Source organism: Filobasidium floriforme (genome assembly GCF_021052385.1).
Source record: "Filobasidium floriforme strain CBS 6241 chromosome Unknown HD553scaffold_11, whole genome shotgun sequence".
NCBI lineage: Eukaryota > Fungi > Basidiomycota > Tremellomycetes > Filobasidiales > Filobasidiaceae > Filobasidium > Filobasidium floriforme.
Genome location: NW_025763632.1, coordinates 626,959 through 641,420, shown reverse-complemented (window position 1 = coordinate 641,420; position 14,462 = coordinate 626,959). Strand labels below are relative to the sequence as shown.

General features: G+C 54.1%; 3 protein-coding genes across 3 annotated transcripts; 2 read left to right on the top strand and 1 right to left on the bottom strand.

The window, feature by feature from the left end:
* Positions 1-105: 105 nt before the first annotated feature.
* HD553DRAFT_296272 (uncharacterized protein) lies at positions 106-2,494 on the top strand. The gene is made up of 5 exons (XM_046178515.1): positions 106-650; positions 735-802; positions 906-1,064; positions 1,163-1,667; positions 2,042-2,494. Exons 1-5 carry the CDS (start codon positions 521-523, stop codon positions 2,212-2,214), a joined length of 1,035 nt encoding a protein of 344 aa, XP_046036646.1. The 5' UTR covers positions 106-520; the 3' UTR covers positions 2,215-2,494.
* A 1,622-nt stretch (positions 2,495-4,116) lies between these two features.
* Positions 4,117-5,054, bottom strand: HD553DRAFT_355711 (uncharacterized protein; the record flags this gene model as incomplete). Its single annotated transcript, XM_046183832.1, has 3 exons — positions 4,117-4,342; positions 4,403-4,667; positions 4,731-5,054. 3 exons carry the CDS (start codon positions 5,052-5,054, stop codon positions 4,170-4,172), a joined length of 762 nt encoding a protein of 253 aa, XP_046036645.1. The 3' UTR covers positions 4,117-4,169.
* A 507-nt stretch (positions 5,055-5,561) lies between these two features.
* Positions 5,562-7,056, top strand: HD553DRAFT_342270 (uncharacterized protein; the record flags this gene model as incomplete). Its single annotated transcript, XM_046182731.1, has 4 exons — positions 5,562-6,185; positions 6,251-6,373; positions 6,527-6,732; positions 6,807-7,056. 4 exons carry the CDS (start codon positions 5,562-5,564, stop codon positions 7,054-7,056), a joined length of 1,203 nt encoding a protein of 400 aa, XP_046036644.1.
* Between the last annotated feature and the right edge of the window lie 7,406 nt (positions 7,057-14,462).

Here is a 14,462-nt window from a genome sequence, read left to right as displayed (position 1 = left end):
TGCAGGGAGGGGGATGGGGATCGTACCACTCTCGCCACACTCGTACCGTAGCACTCGTAGCACTCCGTGCTGCCTGCCTGCCTGCCTGCTCGGGCTGCTCGCCGTTGCTTTGTTTGTGCCTCGTCGGATAGATTTGGGGCATTTGGGGAGGGAAATCATCATCATCATCCGGTCGTAACATCGACGGTTATTCTTGTGGCTCGATCTTTTTCTTATCCACGTCGTTCCACTTTCAACGGATCAACAACTGGCAACTCGTCCTATCTCTCTCTCTCTCTCTCTCTTTCGGATCGGATCGAGGACTCTAGTATAGACTAGCATATCTACCTTTGCCTCTACGACTCACAACAGACACACTCGCTCCTTGGATACGATCAAGAGCCACCGACGTCGCCACAGGACTCGACGATCAACAGACACTCTTTAGACAACCAATAAACATCACCTCGACTACCATCAGCTACTTTCTACGGATCTCTTCTTTACTTTATCGTCACACCACACGCGTTCGACCAACATCATGTCGTTTGTTCAGACCCATGCACCACTACTCGCCGACCACTTCGGTCCCAAGAACTCATCAGCAGTTTTGAACGAGCTATATGCTGGTGTCGATCTCGGATCGCTCAGCTGGGCTGAACAGTTGTGGGGTGAGTCGAGAACGTGATCGATCATCAACCCGACTCTGAGCTGACGGTTACTCGATCGTCTCTTCGCTTGCCGGGCATGCTCAGTCAACTGGTACATCTACATCGGCAACCCTGTCATCGCGACCGGTCTCATGTCGTTCCTTCTGCACGAGGTGAGTCATATCGATCCATCGCCTCGACCTCGATGTCGATACTCCTCTCGAACGCTACAGTCATACTGATCCTCCTTCTATCTCATCATACTTCCTTTGTCAGATCGTCTACTTTGGACGATGCATTCCCTGGATCATCATCGACAAGATGCCCATGTTCAGGAAGTACAAGCTCCAACCGACCAAGGTGCCTTCGAACGCCCAGATGTGGAAGTGCACCAAGGCCGTGCTTCTGAGTCATTTTACCATCGAGCTGCCCCAGGTCAGTCCGCGTGACCGATCGCGATGAAAGCTTCTGCATACATGGGTCACGACGTGATGCTGATACTGCCTATGTTGTTGATCGTATCGCTCATTCAGATCTGGGGATTCCACCCGATGGCTGAATACTTTGGCTTGGCTACGCATACCGTCCCCTTCCCGTCCTGGACCGTCATCGTCCCCCAGATCGCCCTCTTCTTCGTCCTCGAAGACACCTGGCATTACTTCGCTCACCGAGCACTCCACTACGGTCCTCTCTACAAGCACATCCACAAGATGCACCACGAGTACTCGGCACCCTTCGGACTCGCCGCCGAATACGCTCACCCCCTCGAAGTCCTCATCCTCGGTATGGGCACCATCGGCGGTCCCCTCCTCTACTGCCTCATCCGACCGGACCTTCACATCATCACGGTCTACATCTGGATCGTCCTCCGACTTTTCCAGGCCGTCGATGCTCATTCGGGTTACGACTTCCCTTGGAGCTTGAGGCACTGGCTACCCTTCTGGGCCGGGGCCGATCACCACGACTTCCACCACATGGCGTTTACCAACTGTTACTCGACTTCGTTCCGATGGTGGGACAAGCTCTGTGGGACCGAGAGTGAGTCTACCGTACCGTCTCCCGACCCGTCACCCATCACCCTTCCCCCCCCTCACCGCCCCTCCCCCTTACGTTACACCCGCCCCCCCCCTATTCTTGTCCTTGACTTCCCATCCTCTATCCTTACACGTCATCCTATCCATGCTCCGCCCGACCTACCTTTACCTTCGTTCTTCATCCCATTCTCGCGTGCGCGACGCGATATCTTCGTCGTCGCTATCTCAACCACACCCTCACCGTTCGCGCCGTCACCATCATCATCACCATCATCGTCGCCATCATCGCCATCATCGCCATCGTCACCGCTCTTGCTGACGTCATCATTATCATAACGCAACACACTGACACGATACTCTTCGCTTCCGCTCTCGCAGACAAATACGAGGCTTACAAGGCCAGGGTCCGGGCTGCCAAACCTTCGGAACGGGAAGCTACCGAGAAGAAGGAACTCGAGGCCGTCGAGCGAGAAGGATTGGTTGCCGAACGATTGGCCGAGCGGGGTTACGGCAAGGCCATGATGGGCGTACCGAAGGGCAAGCTCGAGTAGGAGAGGAAGAACATACCTATCCCGCGCGCGCGCGTCCGACGTCGTCGACGAGGTCGACCTCGACTTCGCGACGTCGGGCGCGGCTCCAACGGATCGACATCGAGACGGGAATAGACGAATAGATGAACGCGAGACGCGACGACCGGTTCGATAGGATTGTACGACCACAACCCATGTCGGCCCTTGCATATTATATACATACAGACCAACATAATATATCAACCGCGGATATATCTACAACGTCGCGTGCCATGCGTTACGCGTGTTGGTGATCGACCACCTAGGTTCTTCTTTTCTTCTTTGACTTGTTGTCCTCATACCATTCCATTACCTCCCTATGAGAGAACAGTACCAAACCCCTACGCTGACCGGTAAAAGGCCCTATCCCATGCATCACCAGATGAGAGATCATCACCACCATGTCCCCTGGCCTATATTGCAGCCTCACCGCATAGTGGTTTGACCCTACTATTAGGTCCCCATCTTTGAAGTTTCCTGCCACTGTCATCACCACTGCACCCCCATCCTTCTTATCCCGATGAGGCCTGACGGCACGCATGACTACCACTGCACATCCAACAAAGACCTGGGCTGCCGCTTTGTGTATGGCAGACATACTAGGGCAAAGATCCTGGATGCCTTGATAGAATGTGGAGTATTGTTGGTGGATGGCAGGGTAGGTCTCCTTTAAAATAGTAGAGGCACGTTCTTGTAGAGATTTCAAACCGCAAAGAAACCCCTGGACCATGGAGTGTCTACGAGAACAGTTTGCCCCAAGTGTTTCTGCTGATATCAAAGGCCCTTCCTTGACGTGGGCCCTTTCCATCCACAGAGCAAAATGAAAAGTACCACTGACTTTTCTGTCCACCAACTCTGTTTGTAAGTACCGAGTGGTTACTTTCGTCTCCTGCGGCAAGTCTTTGCCAGTTGCTGTCCAGGATTTTTCTAATCCAACGCATAGTTTGTTGAGATTGGCGCAGTCTTTGTAGTGACTATTGATCTTGTAGCACACCACTTTGTGATCAGACGTCTGGATGATGACGCTGGTCTTGTGAAGACGGAGTTTGGGAATGACTTGTGTCCATTCGGACGTCATTTTTGGAGAGTCTTTTTTGCTCTCTTCTTCCAGTTCCTGATAGGTTATTGGCAAGGTGATGAGAGTATGATTCTCAATTGAAGGGATAGAGGATCCTTTCTTGGAGACGAATGTTACGGGATCATCACGTGAGTTGACTACCGACACACAGGCTAGATCTACGGACATCAGCATACACCTAAGTCCGGCTCGACGAGGCGAATCCGATTCCCTCGGAGCAGATTCGGTCGTCCCTACCATTCGCCTTACCATTCACCGAAACAACAATACGTTCCCGGTACACATCACACACAGGTACAAGGACCTCGAGGTACACGACAACTCTACTCAGGACCTCGCCAACCTTACTCGACGTACCTAGGGACAAATGAGAACTCAAACTCGCCTCCTCTACCGAATCCGGTTGCTCTCGACAGGATTCGTCTGTTCGCCATCTCGTTCTTCCAGTTTCGCCATCTCTCGCCATTCTTTTCTCTTGGGTCTTTTCAGTGTTCGCCAGCCTCGTCTCCGTACTCGTCTCCGTATAAATAGCTAGAGGAACTTGACCGAATTCGATAGAGGACGCTCTGTAATAGTAATAGGTCAAGTTCCGATATCACATTCAATACACGCCTATCTGACTTGTTACAACATCTTCAAGACGTGTTGCGGAGAGGTTACAACTCAAGGACGTCGCTAAGTATCTACGCTTCATCGTTTTACCTTAGACCGAATCCGATACCTCACACCGAGTGATCACCTTCCTTATCCATACATCTCTGGATTCGTATCCCGCACCCGAACCCGCTTCATCTAAGCGGACTTGCGACATTCTCCCAACTACCTGCGATTCACCTATAAGCACCCTACGCCTTACGACTTAGGACCTAGCTCGATTAGCGACTTCCGCCGTAACAACGAAATCTAGAGCCTTTGGTATCCAGTTGTCCGTTTCGTTCCCGTCGTGGACCGGAGCAGTCGTAGTCGTAGTCGTACGAGCGCGACAAGGGTCGTTACTGCCAAATTCTTCGTGTGGATCTCCATTATCTGAAGCTGGTAATTGAATCCCGATCAATTGGGCTTCCAGCCAGCAGGTCTCCGAGTCGGACTTACGGACGATTGCATTAGCAGACCGTGTCGTCCTGGTTGAAGCTCCCGCAGGAGATAGCTCAGACTCGGCCGTCGCACGAGTCGGCTCAGGCGACTCCTTGTCCCCAATATGTTTGCGCTTACGACTTTGACAGGCCTCCTCGAAATCGGCTGTGGTGAATTTCTGAGTTGGCTTTCTCTCCCCCTTCTCGCCGTTTGTCACACGGTCAAAACGGCACGTCCGGGCGATGGATACCCCCGCTATCGCATGCTCCAGCTTGGGATATTGCTGCAATCGGCGTGGCTGTTAGATTCTGTCTGAAGCGACAATCTCGTACACGAGCAGACTCACTTCGGTAACATTCTTGATAGCCAGCATCTTCTTATACCCACAACTGACGTCGTCGTAATCAAACTCCCCTCTCCAACCCTTGCCCCACGCCGCCTCCACGGCCGCGTTTACCGCAATCATCCTGGCATCATGGTAGGCCAAAAGCGCGGGTTCCGTGACCTCGACCTTCAGAATGTCGTAGAGCTGAAGGAGCTGATCCATATTATCCTGAGCCTGGTTGGCAAGCCATTTGAGGACGGCCTCTTTGTCCACCTTGTCTTCACGTATCCTCTCTGCGGCTGCGACCGCTCCGAGGCCCGTCAAAATCCCTAAGTACCGCTCCATTTTCGATGGGAGTTGCGGGGATTCGGTGCCGAATTCGTTCAAGAGTTCGTATCCAGCGTTTCTAGCGGTCGAGTGTCGATGGATGATTCTGTACAACTACGACGTATTTCGCAAAGTTGTATGTAAAGTGAGGTCTTCGGGACTAACTCCGGAAGCAACTAAATTGCCTGTGCAATTTAGGGTGCGTTCGCGAGTACGCGTCGAGCTGACTTTTCAGAGAATTGACGTAAAATCGGTGAAAAAACACGCTGCCGGGATTACTTGACACGTTGTATGGCGTTTACTAGCGTGTGAACAAGAGGAATTGGCCGACGGGTCAGCTCGTCATTCTCAGCTCGAAATCGGGCTGAGGCAGCTGAGAAACGCGACCAAACGCGTCGAGTTTAATGAAGGGTTGGGATTCCAAAAGTTGTATGGGGATTGCTAGCAAAGTTGGGAAGAACGCACCTTGACGAAACTTCGAAGTCAAGCCGTTTTTTTCCCGTTTTTCACCGTGTTCCATCAATAATGTCTAGACAACCCTCTCGCCCCTACTCCCAGGAGTCAATCGCTAGTAGTTCCCAGCCAGATCACTCCCAGCCGTTGGGGCCTGGCGGTTTTCGAGTTCCAGCGATGCCGTCGTTCGATTCGACGAACCGCGGTGAAGTAATAGGGTCGTTCGGTCGATTTCCCTCGCAACACCCCCCTACCGGCTCCCCCTTCGTTGGCGGTTCAGTTGAGGGGGCCTACGCAGCCTACGGCAACCACTGGGGAAGGGCTGGGTCGGTATCACAAGGTTTGCCGACGTCGACGCCGTTTACGGAGCGAGAATCGTCCGTTTCGTCGATGTTCTCGAGCCAGAGGTCGATAAGGGAGTATTCGATGGCGTCAGTCGCTACTACGTCGACTACGTTGGCCCGAGGACTCTCCTCTACCACCCCTGCCGCTACCACACCTCCTCCTCCTATGTTTCGCTGGGACGACCACCTCGACGGCGTGATGATACGTGTTTTGACGGAGAACGCTGCTCGAGGGCGTAAGTCCGATAATTCGTTCAAGGCTGCGGTATTTGCCGAGGTCTGCGACGCTATCAACGATCAGCCAGTCCTCCGTCCGGTAGACAATAAGATGGTTCAGAGTCGGCTAGCGTACGTAAGTTACGGACAAACGAATCGTCAGCGTCAAATCTTCATCAAATTCACCCAAATCACTTACAGTTGAAGTCTGACCGCTATATACCCCTCCGAGACCTCCGGAATTTATCGGGGATAGGCTGGGACGAACTACGTCAACGTGTAGTGGCTAGCGACGAGTTCTGGGAGGGTTTGAAGCGAAACGAGGTGAGTAGTGTCGATTTGAAGTTCGTCGTCGACGACGTATTGTTCTACGTCGACGTTCGAATATGCTCAAGTCGCGCTTACGTAAACGCGCGACCTCCTTTACCTGTACTTCATGTCTGCCTTTGTCTGTTTCTATATCGACCTGTATCTCAGTCAGCAGCCAACCGTAAGTTACTTACTTGGAGAAATAGATCCTGGGTGCACTACGATGCATTTCACGCCCTCTACCATGGCGCTACCCCCGACGGACGACATGTTATCACCCCTCAAAGGCCCGACCGCGAGCGGAACGAAAGCGAGGGAGAGAGGGAACGAAAACGACGTCGAAGTGGTGAGGAGGACGACGATAGCGATCGAGGGTGAGTCTACAACTCTACAACGTTGTAGACCTGGGAGAAGGTTCCTGATGGCTCCTTTTTCCACTGCTGCAAAGAACGACTGAGCCACCGTCTTCAGCCGAGCGTCGTCAACGTCGAACGTCTAAATCGACCTCCTCCGTTCAGCGTCAAGTCGAGCGAGACGCTACTATCGAACGACAGCTCGCTACGCTCACCTCAGCGGCCTCTGCCATCGAGCCAAAGACTGACGAGGCCTATAGGGTCGTCAAAACGATCTCCGACGACGCTGGCTGGTCTCAAGACGACTATAAGCGTTTGATCAATTTTTTCGCCGATAATTATTAGGCTTGCCTGCAAGCCTAGAATAGTATCACACGGGACTAGAAGGTAAGGGTAAGGTAAGGGATGTAATAACGGATGTAGTACAACTGGTACTACATTACAGTAACACATAGGGGGTGTTCTAGATATACTCCGTACGGAACTCCCATCGGAGGTCCCGGTAAAACTACCCAACGCGGGTGTTCGGTACGCGTACCGCGGATGCCATAACAGGATCCCCCCCCTAGGCCGAGATCCCAGATCGGCCAGCGCCGCTCGTGTTTCACGTAGGCGCCTTTGTTCTCTCCTTTCGTTCTTCCCACCGGTAAGCGTTCGTCGCTTACACACGTCTACCTGTTTCACAGGGGTACCCGAATTTCGGGCCCGATGGGGCGCGTCTCGCTGTTGTTCTTTTCTTTGTCCTTGCGCGGACATCCGTATGGGCGCATGTCCGACTCGTTGTTCGGGAGGTGTAAACAAAGGAGACCGTCGTTGATGTTGACGTCTGTACCGCTGTTGTTGTACGATACCCTCTCTCCATATGCCCATATCCATAGCAATAGTATTGTTCTAGTTGCTCTCTTTGCTAGTATCGCGATTCTTCTTTTGTTTGGGCCGCCGCAGCAGCAAGGATGTAGGGTATAAAGGGGTTCGCGTTCGCGTTCGCGAGGTGGGGAGTAAGTCGTAGGTGTCCTTCGCTACTACTCACTTTACCCCTCCTACGCTATCCACCCCCCGTCTACCTTTACGCCCTCCTCGATATGCCTGTCACTCCCAAGACTACCAAGAACCACGGCGACAAGCCGTACCAACCTACGCCTTCGCGGTCGACCGCGAAGCTCGAGCAAGACCGGCGTCGGGGTTTCGTTTACCCCAAAACTCAGTCCGCCGACGAGAGTGAGTGGTGTTTGTTTTGCTGAATCCGTCGGGGATAACATATCGGGCTATCTTCTAGAGGAACAAATCCACCAAGAGGAGTTGGGTCGTACCCACTTCAAGGCCGGTAACGCCTTCATCGAGCCTCTTGCGAAGGCGTGGCGGGAAGGGAACGTGGCCTCGTTCGATGGTATGATGGTATGTTCTTTTTCTCTTTTCTATTCCCTCCATCGGGAACACGGTTTACTGACTCCGATTGTGCGTACGCAGGCCAACTTCCGTGGTGGTTGGAAGTGGTGTTGTCTTAACTGCTTTGGTTATGAGGACCGCTTCCACCTCTCCGCCGAACACGACGTCCCCGGGTACACCGACAAGGACGGTAAGGGGTGGTACAACGTCATGGAGTTCAACGGCATGTTCGTCTGCCGCCACCCCGTCCCGGAGGCCGGGAAATCCACCAGCGGCGGGAGCTCCTGCTACTGTTGCCGCGGGACCAAGTTCAAGTGTGCCCCTTTGCCGTCCGCCTACATGACGGTTTTCGACAAGGACCACGGGGTCGTTACCCGGTACGAGGCAGCGTGCGAGGTCCTGACCATCCCCAACGTCCCCCACGAGGTCGCCATCGCCGTCGGGGACGAGTTGCAGCGGCTCATGAATCGCATGGTAAGTTGTTGTCCCGGTTTGGATCCCCGACGCAGGTACTTCTCGGAACTGATGTTTGTACCTTGCGTAGGTCCTCCCCTTACTCTCCAACAAGACCGATTGCTTGGTGGAGAACCGGTTCATCCCCGCCTGGCAAACGTACCGGGACGCGGAGATCCAGAAGCACAACGAGGAGTGGGCCAAGAGCCACCCCGACGCCGCTCGCAACCCCGATGGGAGCGTCACCATCCCCGAGGCCGACGAGTGGCCTCAAAAGGAACCTTACCGGCAGTTCCTCTTCCAGGGCCACGGCGAGGACATCGGGGAGCCCATCCCTGCGGCGCCCACGGAAGGTCCGGCGGGCGCTGCGTACGACGACGACGTTCTCCGAACCCCCACCCCCTCTCCCCCTCCTTCCCCGACTCCCAATCCCGCTTCCGATAAGAAGCAGAAGAAGAAGAAGAAGGAGAAGAAGGTTGTGGATGTCTCGGACGACGACGAGTGAGGGGTTTCCGGGTCTTTTGGAGTTTTGTCGTGTTTGTATTCTCCGGATTGTTTTTACGTCGGGATCTCTTTTTCTCTTGTATTTCTGATATACCATAATAGAGTCCCGACTTCATCTCTTTCTCTCTATGTGCGTTTACTCCTCGCGAGGGACTTGTGCGTTTTGCTCCTCGCCAGGGACTTGTGCGTTTACTCCTCGCCAGGGACTTGTGCGTTTACTCCTCGCGAGGGACTTGTTTCAGGTTGTGTTCTTCAGTAGTATGCGTTTACTCCTCGCGAGGGACATGTTTCGTATTGTACTTCTTGTACGGTTACCTTTTGATGGTGTATACTTTGGTGAGTGTATCTCTCGTAGTACTGTGAAGTCGGGTGCTTGAGAAAGTGAATGGTGATAAAAACATCCCCGCCGGTCCTGCCGTGGGGGTACAACAAATGATGAGCCAATAACAACACAACCGTACGTCTAATCAGTCGGGGTCCAGAGCAAAGGCTGCTCTCCGTTCTGCCTCGCGAGCTCGGCTTCCCAACCTCCCTCCGGGACGGTCTCGACGGGTTGCACCCGGGCACCAGCGACGTTCATCCGACCGTTGTTCCTACCCTTGAACCACGCAGGGGCAGGGACCCTCTGGTTGGGGCAGTTGACGGCTACATGCCCGTGTTGGAAACACCGGTAGCAGGGGTCGTTCCGCCTCATCCTGCCCGCATCGAGTTCCATGGGAGCAGCGGTGGAAGTGTTGGCGGCGGGGGTAGGAGTCGCAACGGTGGTATTGACCACAACGGGGTTACGGGGAGCGGAGTGGTTACTCGCTTGTCGGTTACCGCCCGAGTTGTAGCGGTTTCCCGAGGACATATGCCTTCTGGCATCCGCCTGATCTTCGTACCGGCGGCATTCCATTTGGAATTCCGCCAAAGTCATTGTTTCTTGGCCCGGCATAGGGATGATGGCGTCTTTGAACGCTTGGTTCAGGTTGGCCCTGAACAGCATCCGGCGAGAGTATTCGCAGACGTTGGGGAGGAGGGCCAAGAGGTCGTTGTACTCGGTGATGTACGTCGCGAGGCTCTTGGTGCCCTGCCTTAAGTGAACTAATTCGGCCTCAGTTGCCGCGATGTTTCGTCCTCCACCATAAGTGGAGATGAGCAGTTGCTCGAACTGCTCCCAGGTAGCCGGCACTCGACCCGTGGAGTACTCCCGGGCCCAATCGGCGGCCTGTCCTTCCATGTACGACTCCGCGTACATCATCTTCAGGCGGTCGGTAACGTAGACGCCCGGTTTAACCTCGAATTCCCGGTTGCATTGGTCCAGGAACCCTCGGACCTTCTCCTTCTTGCTGCCATCGAACTTGTCCGGAGTTCCAAACTTAAACAGTTTGGCCCGGGCCTCGTCCGACGACGACCGCGACTCCCTTGCCCTCGCCAACTCCAGCACCTGGACTTGCATGTTGGCCATCAATTGAAAGAGGGCATTCAAGTCCGGCGCGGCGGCAACGGGAGCTGGGGTGGCTGCGGGATTGCTCGCAGGAGAGGTTGGTACCACTTGTGGGGGGACCGTTCCCATGTTGTTGGCCGGCGTGGCCTGCGTTTGAGGTTGCGGGTTGGCAAACACCCGCAATTCGTTTGCGGTGGTCTCCGTTCCGGAGTCCGTCGTTTGCAACCACAAAAACCTTCCCTCCCCATCCACCTGCTGGCTTTGTCCATCCTCGGACAGCACAGGCGAGATCCCCGGCGGGATTCCTTGGGGGGTCCCATCGGGACGAAAACACTGGGTGAAGGAAGTGTTCATCGCGTAGGGGTTTCTAGTCGGGGTGAAGTTTGTAGATCCGTTATTCTATTAGGCTTGCCTGCAAGCCTAAGATAGTATCACACGGGACTAGAAGGTAAGGGTAAGGTAATGAATGTAATAACGGATGTAGTACAACTGGTACTACATTACAGTAACACATAGGGGGTGTTCTAGATATACTCCGTACGGAACTCCCATCGGAGGTCCCTGTAAAACTACCCGACGCGGGTGTTCGGTACGCGTACCGCGGATGCCATAACACCCACCCCCTCTCCCCCTCCTTCCCCGACTCCCAACCCCGCTTCCGATAAGAAGCAGAAGAAGAAGAAGAAGGAGAAGAAGGTTGTGGATGTCTCGGACGACGACGAGTGAGGGGTTTCCGGGTCTTTTGGGAGTTTTGTCGTGTTTGTATTCTCCGGATTGTTTTTACGTCGGGATCTCTTTTTCTCTTGTATTTCTGATATACCATAATAGAGTCCCGACTTCATCTCCTTCTCTCTATGTGCGTTTACTCCTCGCGAGGGACTTGTGCGTTTTGCTCCTCGCCAGGGACTTGTGCGTTTACTCCTCGCCAGGGACTTGTGCGTTTACTCCTCGCGAGGGACTTGTTTCAGGTTGTGTTCTTCAGTAGTATGCGTTTACTCCTCGCGAGGGACATGTTTCGTATTGTACTTCTTGTACGGTTACCTTTTGATGGCGTATACTTTGGTGAGTGTATTTCTCGTAGTAACTGTGAAGTCGAGTGTTTGAAAAAGTGAATGGTGATAAAAACATCCCCGCCGGGCCTGCCGTGGGGGTACAACAAATGATGAGCCAATAACAACACAACCGTACGTCTAATCAGTCGGGGTCCAGAGCAAAGGCTGCTCTCCGTTCTGCCTCGCAAGCTCGGCTTCCCAACCTCCCTCCGGGACGGTCTCGACGGGTTGCACACGGGCACCAGAGACGTTCATCCGACCGTTGTTCCTACCCTTGAACCAAGCAGGGGCAGGGACCCTCTGGTTGGGGCAGTTGACGGCTACATGCCCGTGTTGGAAACACCGGTAGCAGGGGTCGTTCCGCCTCATCCTGCCCGCATCGAGTTCCATGGGAGCAGCGGTGGAAGTGTTGGCGGCGGGGGGAGGAGTCGCAACGGTGGTATTGACCACAACGGGGTTACGGGGAGCGGAGTGGTTACTCGCTTGTCGGTTACCGCCCGAGTTGTAGCGGTTTCCCGAGGACATATGCCTTCTGGCATCCGCCTGATCTTCGTACCGGCGGCATTCCATTTGGAATTCCGCCAAAGTCATTGTTTCTTGGCCCGGCATAGGGACGATGGCGTCCTTGAACGCTTGGTTCAGGTTGGCCCTGAACAGCATCCGGCGAGAGTATTCGCAGACGTTGGGGAGGAGGGCCAAGAGGTCGTTGTACTCGGTGATGTACGTCGCGAGGCTCTTGGTGCCCTGCCTTAAGTGAACTAATTCGGCCTCAGTTGCCGCGATGTTTCGTCCTCCACCATAAGTGGAGATGAGCAGTTGCTCGAACTGCTCCCAGGTAGCCGGCACTCGACCCGTGGAGTACTCCCGGGCCCAATCGGCGGCCTGTCCTTCCATGTACGACTCCGCGTACATCATCTTCAGGCGGTCGGTAACGTAGACGCCCGGTTTGACCTCGAATTCCCGGTTGCATTGGTCCAGGAACCCTCGGACCTTCTCCTTCTTGCTGCCATCGAACTTGTCCGGAGTTCCAAACTTAAACAGTTTGGCCCGGGCCTCGTCCGACGACGACCGCGACTCCCTTGCCCTCGCCAACTCTAGCACCTGGACTTGCATGTTGGCCATCAGTTGAAAGAGGGCATTCAAGTCCGGCGCGGCGGCAACGGGAGCTGGGGTGGCTGCGGGATTGCTCGCAGGAGGTGTTGGTACCACTTGTGGGGGGACCGTTCCCATGTTGTTGGCCGGCGTGGCCTGCGTTTGAGGTTGCTGGTTGGCAAACACCCGCAATTCGTTTGCGGTGGTCTCCGTTCCGGAGTCCGTCGTTTGCAACCACAAAAACCTTCCCTCCCCATCCACCTGCTGGCTTTGTCCATCCTCGGACAGCACAGGCGAGATCCCCGGCGGGATTCCTTGGGGGGTCCCATCGGGACGAAAACACTGGGTGAAGGAAGTGTTCATCGCGTAGGGGTTTCTAGTCGGGGTGAAGTTTGTAGATCCGTTATTCTATTAGGCTTGCCTGCAAGCCTAAGATAGTATCACACGGGACTAGAAGGTAAGGGTAAGGTAATGAATGTAATAACGGATGTAGTACAACTGGTACTACATTACAGTAACACATAGGGGGTGTTCTAGATATACTCCGTACGGAACTCCCATCGGAGGTCCCTGTAAAACTACCCGACGCGGGTGTTCGGTACGCGTACCGCGGATGCCATAACAATAATCCGCTTCAACCGCAAACGTTCCTTGCCCTACCTCTCGAACTCCGTCAAGACAGGCTAGAATACCTGTTAAGGAAGGAAAAGAACAGGGAAGAGGAGGAAGAGATGCGGTCTGCCAAGCGTAGACGTTTCCTCGAACGGTACGGCGAGTAAACGGCGTCGAAGTCGACGTCGACGTAGTAAATCGTAAGTCCCCCGTTGGTGGTGATTTCGCTCTGGTTTGGTGATCAGATGGCACATAAATGAGATGGCATCTTCCCCATACAAATTACTAGTAGCTAACGCCTCGAACGCTGTGTCGCTACCTCGCTATAGTCGTTCCACAACCTCTCCGCAATCCGGTCGCGTTTTCGCTCCATCTCCCGTTTACCTCGATCGTCGGCCTCGTACTCCCTCACCATCTCGATATCCTCGTCGTCAGGGCCCTCTACGTCATCGTCAGCGACCTCTATACCGTCTTCTTCCTTCCCGTACATCAGTATGAAGTTGTTCAGGGCGAAACAGCAGTAGATCACGCGGATTTGGGTGTCGACGTCGTATCGACAGCCACGGGCGAGAATCTGAAACGTGGTGGTGTAATAGCGGTATAAGAATAGGTCAGCTGTGTTCGTGAGGATGTTGTGCAGTTGCGTACCGGATATCTAGCCTTCAGAACGCCGAACGATCGTTCTATAACGTTCCGACACGACGAATGTCGTAAATTAAACAATTCCGCGGGATTTGTAGGTCGATTCGTGCTATTCCCGTAGATGTCATTTTGCTGCTGCGTCAACGGTGTTCTGGGGCATGTTTTGCTAGAGAGACTCACGCATTCGATGCCTGAGCCCATTCACGCAGATGATACCGAGTGGAACGGAACGGAACGAGCGTATTTGACGTCGAGGGGTAACCTGCGTCGGCGAGATAGAAATACCCCCTCGGTACGTTGAATCCCTCGTTATACGCCGACGCTAGTACCTTGGCGTCATGTGCTGGACCTTCCCAACCGGCTAGTACGTATGTAAAGAACCCCTCGAAGTCGACAGCGGCGAGAACGTTCCACGATAGCTGCTGTTTTCGCGTTCGAAATCGCTTATGTTCAGACGCGGGAACATAGGCCGCTACCATCGTTCCGTCGATCGCACCGAGGCAATTATGCAGCAGCCGTTCGTACTTAGGATTCTCGTAGAGTGGGTGATCTAGAGGTGCGTTGGCGGGAGTTGCGAGACGAAC